The 10,513-nt window shown below is 37.1% G+C and overlaps 1 protein-coding gene across 1 annotated transcript; it reads left to right on the top strand.

Annotated features, from left to right (window-relative positions):
- The first annotated feature begins 429 nt into the window (after positions 1 to 429).
- On the top strand, positions 430 to 999 carry LOC126696122 (uncharacterized mitochondrial protein AtMg00310-like). Its single transcript, XM_050392907.1, has one exon. It carries the CDS (start codon positions 430 to 432, stop codon positions 997 to 999), a length of 570 nt encoding a protein of 189 aa, XP_050248864.1.
- Positions 1,000 to 10,513: the final 9,514 nt, after the last annotated feature.

Genomic DNA, 10,513 nt, shown 5'->3' with positions numbered 1-10,513 from the left:
GTTATGAAAAGATTGGGTTTCCATGAAAAGTGGGTTGGCGGGATTATGAAATGTGTAACCACTATTTCATACTCTGTTCTGATAAATGGGGAAGCACATGGATGCATTGTGCTGTCAAAAGGGCTCTGACAGGGTGATCCACTCTCATCCTATCTTTTTTTGCTATGTACTGAGGCTTTCTCAGCTCTTATTGCTGATGCCAAAAGTTCTCATGAGCTCAACGGAATCTCTATAAGCAAGGGCTACCCCAAAGTCACTCATTTGTTCTTTGCGAACAACAGCCTCCTTTTTTGTAAGGCGGAAAGGCAAGAGGATCACAAACTTGTTGAGCTTCTTCAGTGATATGAGGCAGCATCAGGGCAGAAAATCAATGCAGATAAGTCCTCGGTATTTTTCAGCCAAAACACTCCACATGAAACAAGGTGTTAAATGCTAGACATCTTGGGGCCGATGCAAGATACGAGACACGGCAAGTACCTTGGCTTACCATCAGTTATCGGAAAGTCCAAGAACCAAGTTTTTGCAGAAATAAAAGAGAAAGTACACAAAAAGCTCTCCAGGTGGAAAGAAAAGATGCTCTCCATGGGTGGTAGGGAAATTCTAATTAAGGCGGTGGCACAAGCAATTCCAACATATACGATGAGCTGTTTTCAATTACCGAAGGGGTTATGTGAGGAATTAGAGGGGATGATGAGGAATTTTTGGTGGGGTCAAAAAGAGGAGGAAGCAAAAATGGCTTGGGTAGGGTGGAAGAAAATGTGTAAATCAAAGGTTCAAGGTGGTATGGGGTTTCACAATCTCCAAGCTTTTAATTTAGCTATGCTAACAAAGCAAGCTTGGAGACTACTCACAAACCCATCAACTCTGGTTGCCCGAATTTATAGAGCTAAGTACTACCCGGGTTGTGATGTTATGGGAGCAAAGTTAGGGAGCAGCCCCTCGTATGCTTGGCGAAGTATTTACAATAGTTTGGAAGTCATAAGGCGTGGCTTTAGATGAAGAGTTGGAAATGGAAAGCTAATACACATATGGGAGGATAACTGGCTTCCCTCAGCTTGACTTTGATGACTTCCCCATGGTTTCCTCTTTAATTGATGTGGACACGAAAAGATGGAAAGCAGGTTTGATTAGAGCCACATTTTTACCCTTTGAAGCTAAAACTATCCTTAGCATTCCGCTGAGCTATAGCCTCCCCGATGACAGTATTGTGTGGATTGGTAACAAGTGAGGAGTTTTTTCTGTTAAAAGCGCTTACTATATGGCGCACCCTATTGTGGAAAAGACTGAGGCAAGCGAGCGCTCATTTGGAGATTTCAGAACTCCCTTGTGGAAGAAGATGTGGCAGCTTAAGTTTCCACCAAAAGTCAAAATTTTTGCTTGGCGAGCATGTATGAATGGCCTCCCAACCATGCTGAATTTGGGGAGAAGGTGAGTTAACACTGATGGCTTATGCCCTCTATGTGGAAAAGAAATGCAAAGCACCATACATGCATTGCTCTTGTGTGGAAAGGTCAAAGAGGTCTGATGGAACTGGCAAACCTGCCCAATGAATATAATGGCTGAAAACCATGACTTAGTGAAGGTGGCCTTGCACATTCTTCAAGCTGGCACGCCTAAGGACCTGGAGGTGTTCTTCATAACTGCTTGGTCAATATGGTACAACAGAAATCAAGCAATCCATGAAGGACAATGCTTGCCTTCCTCACAAATCTGGGGGTATGCCCAAAGGCTATTGGGAGATTATAATGGGGCCATGACTGCCTACTTCTTAAAGCAACAGGCTCCTAATGTGGGATGGGCAGCACCTCCTCTTGGAGTGTGCAAAATTAACGTTGATCGAGCAACGTCTAAGAATGGTATGTTGTCTAGTGTGGGAGTGCTTATCAGAGACTGCAGGGGTGTTGTTGTTGCAGCAAGAGGAAGGCTATTACCCGCCCTTTACACTGTGGAAGTAACTAAAGCTTATGCTATTGAGGAAGGGATAAAGCTAGCATGTGAGTTGCAGCTACCTAGAATAATACTTGAATCTGATTCAGCTATAGCTGTCTAAGCGCTGAATTCTAGATCATTTGGTACTGAATTTGGTATTATCCTACAAGGAGCTCTCACCATGCTATCTTCCTTTAGGAGCTGGAGTGTGAAACATCTAAAAAGGGAATACAACAGAGCGGCGCACAATATAGCTCAATTCACTAGGAGCACAGAGACATCTCAGACGTGGTTTAGATGTTCTCCACCTATAATACAGAATGTACTGCTTATTGACAGGTCCAAATGTTAAGTCTGGGTGGTCAATAGGTAGATTGTATCCTTTTTCTTTGTTGTACTTCAATTTCGTGATCAATGAATACCAATCAAGGTTAAAAAAAAAAAAAAAAAAAAAAAACATCTGCACTAATTACGTGGAATTTTGAAACTAACACTGTATTGTCAGATTTAAATGGCAACATTCAGGATTGATATTTATGGATTGAGATCCCATGCAATACCCTAGGTATTGCACGGTGTGCAATAGCACAAATCTCAGCCGTTGAAGCTATCCAATGGCTCCTATGAAGTGCCAGCTCATCAATCCGCGTGAAGGTGAAAAAATTCCTAACAAGCCGCATCTCATTATTTCAAAAACAATCTCTCCAATAAAAATTTAAAATAAAAAAACTCACACTTTTCCAGTCCTCCTCTCCTTTGCTGTCACTGCCACCACCACCCTTAGTTTCTGCTTCTTTACCAAACCACATTTGCATGCCCACCTTCATCTATGCTCTGACTCTCCTCTTTCTCTAGTTGACGAAGCGAACTTTCAATTTTCACATTTTCACATTTTCATTGGTCACCAAGTTCAAACAACAATTTTCACATTTTAAACAACATTACACACATTTCCACACATTTTTTCACCCACATATATTTCAAAAAACTCTAAACAATAGTTCTCAAACTACTCTACCAAACACCCCCTATTCACAAAAACAATGAATGGTTGAAATTTCGCTTCGTCAACTAGAGAAAGAGGAGAGTCAGAGCAGAGATGAAGGTGGGCATGCAGATGTGGTTTGGGTAAGAAGTAGAAACTGAGGGTGACGGTGGCGATGACAGCAGAAGGGAGGAGGACTGGAAAAGTGAGAGGTTTTTTTTTTTTTTTTTTAAATTTTTATCAAAAAGATTGTTTTTGAAATAATGAGATGCAGCTTGTTTGCAATTTTTTCACTTTCACGTGGATTGATGAGCTGACACTTCACAGAGCCATTAGAGCATCCTTATCAAGGGTGTCAAATGCCAAATATTTGGCATTTGACACCCCAACCCCTTAAAAATCATTTCCATCAAACATTGTAAATGCCATAATTTTTGGCATTGATGAACAGTGTGGTCTCAAATTTGAGACCGCACTGTTCACCAATTGTAAAAGTTATATTATTTTTTATTCCATGGGACCCGCTTACTTTTCTTCTTATATTTTTTCTTTCTGCTTTTCTTGGCTTTCTTCCGTCTCTCATTCTTGCTCTCCGACTGTATCTCTTTCCCTTTTCTTCATTCACCGGCATCCACAACTGAAAACCATGGTGGTAGTGGTTCGGCGAAACCGTGAAGAAGATGAGGTCGAGTTTGTGGTTTGTGGGTCTCTGCTGTTGATCGAGGTGGCTGGGTTACGGTGGTTCGGCGAGCATGGCTGGGTTTCGACAAGTGCGGCTGGGTTTGGGTGGGTTTTGTGATTTGATTTTGGGTGAGAAATTTCAAAAATATGCTCTTTCTAATTTTGGGTTTGTGATTTCTAACAGGGGTTTGTGATTTGTGGTGGTACTAGGTTTGATTGGTGGTTTTGATGTTAGTTTGTTGAGTTTTTGATTTGGTTTTGGGTGGTGGGAATCCCGATTTGCAGAGGTTGTGGGTGCCGCCGGTGATGGTGGCTATGGCTGTGCTGTGGTGGTTGTTGGCTGCTGGGTGAGGTGGCTATTGGCTGTTGGGTGTGGTGGCTGTTGGGTTTTGTTATACCAGTGGTGGTGGTGGTGAGTGGATGTGGTAGTGTGGCGCCGGCGGTGCTGTGAGAAAGAGAGAGACAGAAGAGAGAGATAGAGGAGAGAGGAAAAATAATAAAGAAACAATATTTAAATGAAATGATAAAAAAAATAGTAGTTTTGATATAGGTGGTATTGTAAAGTGGTGTGTTATATGTTATAAATATAGGTTTTGAGAGGGTAAATACTAAATTTTTTAGAAGTATTGATAAGAATGCTCTTAGATGGCTTCAATGGCTGAGATTTGTGCTATTGCACGGGATCTCAATTCGATATTTATATGTATATAGCTGAGGCATGCCATCTTAATCAATCTCATTCCATGTCAATTTTGATAGAATTAAAATTTGTAAGATAATCAAGTGTGAACCTGGAATGGACTATGGCTCTCGAAATGGGAGAGATATTGAAGGAAAGGATGACATCATTGGTGGCGTACCTAGTCCTGTGTACCCCACGCGTGTTGATATTATATAAATGTACTGACAACGACGGATGAAATAAAAAAGAAGTATGGATTTTCTTCCGTCTTTTAAAAATTAAAAAATAAATAAATTAAACAATACTTGATCGTTTGGAATGATTACATTGGAACATCTCAACTTTTTATTCATTTTAATATTTGGGGACTTTAATCGAATTTAAACCAGGAGGTTTGATTGAGTGTACGGGAAAATATATATTTTTTCCATTTTGAAAGGAAGGTAGGAAAGTGTACGGTAAATATTAGAGTATGCACAACAATGTTAAAGATATATATATTCGTTCCTCAAAAAAAAAAAAAAAAAAAAGATATATATATATATATATATATTCTAGAATACCGTTCATAAAAAAATATATATATATTCCAGAATACAGCATTTCACAGTCTCTAAATGACATGTAAAATAGGGCAATGATTGCAGTAGAATTAAAATTTAAAATGAAAATTAATTAGGGTTTTTCCATCGCATGGAAATATAATAATATGTCAGGTTTTTTTTTTTTTTTTTTTTTTTTTTTTTTTTTAATATAAGTTTCAATTAATCAAAGTTATTAATACCTCCATGCCACAATCTTTTTCTTCTGGTCCCATCACAAGAACCTCAAGATTTGTAGGTCTCAAACTCTTAATGTGACGTATGATAAAACAACCTTCCTAAGGAAGTAAGGATCCTGAATGGAACAATTGCGTGGTCATTAGTACAACCACACGTGGTTGGGTTTAGGGTTGTAAATAAACCAAATTATTAATAAATAGTTTGAGCTCGACTTGAAAAAGAAATGGTTTATGGTTCAAGTCCTAAATTTTGCCATGATTATTAAATGAGTCAAACTCAAACATAATAATGTGTTCATGAACAACCACATAAATACGAGGACTTGATTTAACTACATATAATTTAACATTTTTATTTGTATACTTGTCTAAAATATATGTATATAGATTTGAAATTGAATTGTATAAGTTTGTTAATAAGTTCATATGAAAAGAATAAGTTAATCAAGTAGCTTGTGAACAAGTTTAAGCTTACTAAACAAAAAAATGAGCCAACCTTGAACATAAAAGATTGTTTGGTGATGATCTCAAACTCAGCTCGTATTCGAAAAAAATTAAGTGAACAAATTTAAACTTTTAATACTTATTCTGTTTACAGCCTATTTAATGCTGATTTGAAATTAGCATATCATATTCCTAATGGACTCTTTTTTTTCATGGTTCTTGTTACAAGCATTTGTTGATGCCCATTTTTACAAAAACTATATCCAAAAGCCCATGAGGAAGAAAGCCCAATGAAAAAGTAAGGCCCAAAGGCCCACCAAGAAGACCGAAGAGCAAGAAAGGTCCAAAGAAATAAGTGCAAGTGAAAGCAATCTACAGCAAAACACAAATCTGCCGCAGAATACAAATCTGCCGTAAAATACAGATCTGCCACATAATACAATTCCCTAGCAGAATGGCTTCGGCAGACAAAGACAAATTGGGCCCAAGACCCTTTTGATCCAGTCAACATTATATGGCCCACAAAGGCCCAAATTCTTTTGTATAAAAGGATAGGCGTGAAAACTGATATGAAGAAGCACGATGAAAAGAAACAAGGAACGGCAGGAAGTGTCAGCAGCAGGAATCACGTGAAGGAAAGAAAAGCCAAACCAAAAGAAAATGACAAACGTAGCAGAAAACGAATGAAGAAATAAGACAAAACACGCAGCAGACCAAAACAAAGCTAATCTGCTACGGTAGAAACAGCGTGGGAAACAAACACAGAAGACAGTGGAGCAAGCACAGAAGGGCTGGGGCACTACCAACCTGTACCCAGCCAATACAAGGGAGGTGGGCCAATACATGAACTGAACAATGGCAGTGGTCTGGGCAACCAATGGGTGAGTGGGTAATCTTGAAAGGATGCCCACAACAAACCAAAAACAGCTAGTGAAGCCCTAGGGGTAAAAGGGAGAAATCCCATTGAATTAGTTTACTATAAAAGGAAGGTAACCAGGCAAAAAAAAAAGGGAAGGGAATGGAAAAGGAAAAACAGGGGAAGAGAGAAAAACATCGAAAGAGAGAGACCCAATGGAGGGAAGCACTTAAGGGAGGAAAACCCATGGTAAGAGAGTAGTAAGCACCCACAGAGAGAGACCCAGGAAAAGGAAAGACCACAAATGGGGAACAACGCACGGCAGGAGAGTAATAAAAAAACTAAGAGTAAAGAAAGAACGGAGAGAAAGAAAGAAAGTGGTAAAACAAAGAGAGAAAATACGGCAGGAATAGGGGCATGCATCAATAGACCATTTTTTTCCTCCCTCTTAGCAAACCCACTCTTTGATGTTCCCAAAAGTAATAGCTAGTAGCCATTTAGGCTTATTCTCCAAAATGCACAATTTTGATGGCAAAAGCTTATAACAAAGTTGTTCAAGTTGGGGTTTGGGTTCTTTCTTAGTTTACTTATCCTATGGGAAGATTCAATACTTGATTTTGATTGCAAATATATTTGATTTCTCTCATTATAAATTATATCTGTTGTATTTAGTCATTCTGTCGTAACACGTTTTTATCACGTCTGCTACATCAGTTATCCTGCTGTGGTATCTTTACTTTTTATACTAGTTATTCTGCTGTAGAGCATTTTCATTATATGTACCGTGTTAGTCATTATACTAGCTAAACCTTCTTTGCAGAAGCTTTCTTCTTTATTTGTTATTACGTGTTTCACTGTTGACACAAACTAATCATTATCCTGCTATAAGTATATATATACATATATCTTGTTTCTCATGTTCTGCAAAATATATTATATATATATATATATATATATATATATGTGAATACGTATAAGTATATACACTCATATATGCATGTATATATTTAAGAATATGCTAACCCATTTAAACTAACATTTGTTTGATGGGTATTTTCTTTGGGCTTTAGATTTGTTTATGTGCAGGAAGTAGAAAAGTATTTCTGCAATAAAAATGAAGAGTAGTCATTCACATTGCAAAAGGTTTTACTGCACGGCAAAAGGCTTTAAAGCACAGCAGACAGCTTTAAAGCACAACAAATAGCTTTAATGCACAGCAGGAAACTTTGTTGCATAGCAGGAAACTTTATTGCACAGTAGAAAGTTTTGCTATATAGCAAAAAAGTCAGTCCTGCGGCAGAAACTAGAGAAAAATTCCTTTTGCGGCAAAAATTGGAGAAAAGTTCCTTTTGCAGCAGAAATTGGAGAAAAATTACTTCTGCGGCAGAAACAAAGGATAAGCATCACGTTCTACCCGCCATAAGCGTGCTCCTGGTAGACGAGACATAGTTTGCGCACAAGTCGGACCAAATTGAGTTGCCATTGGACCGGTCTCAACTCCCTTACTCAGAATACTCGGGCCCAATACCACAGGAGGCAGCCCAACCCACTTTAACCACAAAAAGGCCCACTACAGCATTCAACAATGGTCAACTCGGATCCTATATTGGGAAGGCTGAGCAATCACATATGGACACAATTCTTCCTCGGTAGACCTTACATTTGATAGTAAATTTTGTTAGAGATTGAGGATTCGGTCATCTCGGTCATAGATAGGGGTGTCAAATGGGTGAATTTGGAGTAGGCATAATTGGGTTGGATGCATAAAACTCATTTACCCATTTATTGCCCATTTAACTAATTACTTATAATTCAAACCCAACCCAACCCAATTATTATAAATAAACCCAAACCCACCCAATTACCTAATAATCAAAATTACCAAAATGCCCCCTAAAACTTGAAAATGACCAAAGTACTCATAAAATCCTTTAAAATTACCAAAATACCCCATAAACCTAAAAAAAAGACCAAATATGCTCAAAAACCACAACAAATGACCAAAATACCACCAAAACCTAAAAAATGACCAAATACCACCGAAACCTAAAAAATACCAAAAATACCCCCATAAACCTAAAAAAATTATCGAAATACCCCCAAAACTTAAAAAATTACCAAAATATCACCGAAACCTTAAAATTACCGAAATACCCCCCTAAACCTAAAAAAATTACCAAAATACTCTTGAAACTTAAAAAAATACCAAAATACCTTCTAAACCTAAAAAATGACCAAAATACCCCGAAAACCTAAAAATTTATCAAAATACCCTTGAAAACTAAAAAATGACCCAAATACCCCCAAAACCTACAAAAAGACCGAAATACTCCTGAAACTTGAAAAATGACTAAAATACTTCTGAAACCTAAAAATTACCAAAATACCCCATACACCTAAAAATTACCGAAATACCCTCAAAACCTAAAATTGAACCAAAATACCACCGAAACCTAAAAATTGACCAAAATACTCCCAAAACCTAAAAATTGACCAAAATACCACCTAAACCTAAAAAATGACTGAAATATCCCTGAATCCTAGAAAAAGACCAAAATAACCCCAAAACCTGGAAAATGACCAAAATGTCCCCCTAAAACTAAAAAATGACCAAAATACCCCTAAAACCTATAAAATGACAAAAATGCCCCTTAAACCTATAAGATCATAAAAATACACCCTAAACCTAAAAAATGACTGAAATACCTTCAAAATTTAAAAAAAAAATGACTGAAATACCCCGAAATCTTAAAAATGGCCAAAATACCTCGAAACCTAGAAAATTACTGAAATACCCCCAAAACCTAAAAATGATTGAAATATACCCAAAACCTAAAAAATGACTAAAATACCTCTGAAACCTAGAAATTTATTAAAATAGCCTCCAAATCTATAAATTAACGAAACACCCCTAAAACCTAAAAAATTACTAACATTCCCTCGAAACATCCAAAATACTCTAAACCTCTATTTTGGTAAGTTTAGAGGCTTCGGGTGTATTTTATTTATTTTGAAGGTTTAGTGGTATTTCGGTCATTTTAGATATTTTGAGGGGTATTTTGGTCGTTTTAGAGGTTTAGCACTATTTTGGCCGTTTAAGAGTTTTTAGGGTATTTTTGGTAATTTTATAGGTTTTAGGTTATTTGTGATCATTTTAGAAGTTTTGGGTGTATTTTGGTCATTTTATTGGTTCAGGGGTATTTTCATCATTTTATAAGTTTAGGGGGTATTTTGGTCATTTTATTGGTTTAGGGGGTATTTCGGTCATTTTATAAGTTTCAAGGGTGTTTTGGTCATTTTTTAGTTTTAGGGGGTATTTCGTCATTTTTTACGTTTAGGAAGGATTTTGGTCATTTTTTAGGTTTCAAGAGTATTTTGGACATTTTTTAATTTTAGGGGGTATTTTGGTCATTTTTAGGTTTGGGGGGTAGTTTGGTCATTTTTTAGGTTTCGGGGGTATTTCGGTCAATTTTTAGGTTTAGGGGGAATTTTGGCCATTTTATTAGCTTTCGGGGGTTATTTTGGTCATTTTTTTTGTTTTGGGAGGTATTTTGGCCGTTTTATAGGTTTCGATGGGTATTTCAGTCATTTTTAGGTTTCAGGAGATATTTCAGTCATTTTATAGGTTTCGGGGGGTATTTTGGTGATTTTATAGGTTTCAAGGGTATTTTGGTCATTTTTTAGGTTTAGGGGGTTATTTTGGTAAATTTCAGGTTTCAGGGATATTTATGTCAATTTTTTAGGTTTAGGGGCTATGTTGGTAATTTTTTAGGTTTAATGGGCATTTTGGTATTTTTAGTGGTTTTTGGGGGTTTTTAGAGTTAGGTGATTTGTAGAAATAAAACTTAGGTCTAATTGGGTTTAATTGGATTATTACCCATTTAATCCAATTAATAATTGGGTAAGTTTGGGTCATATTAAAGTGGGTGAAATTGGGTGGGCAAATGGGTTTGGGTTGATTTTGCCATCCCTAGTCATAGATTTCATCGAAGGTGGCATTAAGTTCCCTCTTGACCTATTACTTATAAATTTCGTCAACTACATACTTAAGTCTAAGTAGCTTCCAACTCCAACCACTCACAAAGTGATCTCCACTCCGAGGGATTTTGATGATTTCCCAATGTTCTCGTCCCTCATTGATGAGAATAGCAAATG

The sequence above is a fragment of the Quercus robur genome, chromosome 8 (genome assembly GCF_932294415.1).
Source record: "Quercus robur chromosome 8, dhQueRobu3.1, whole genome shotgun sequence".
Taxonomy (NCBI): domain Eukaryota; kingdom Viridiplantae; phylum Streptophyta; class Magnoliopsida; order Fagales; family Fagaceae; genus Quercus; species Quercus robur.
The sequence above is the reverse complement of the archived record's forward strand: the minus strand, read 5'-3'. Positions and strand labels throughout refer to the sequence as shown.

Bases quoted from the DNA above. Each gene is read 5' to 3' on its own strand.
- LOC126696122 (XM_050392907.1), top strand. From the start codon at position 430: ATGCTAGACATCTTGGGGCCGATGCAAGATACGAGACACGGCAAGTAC.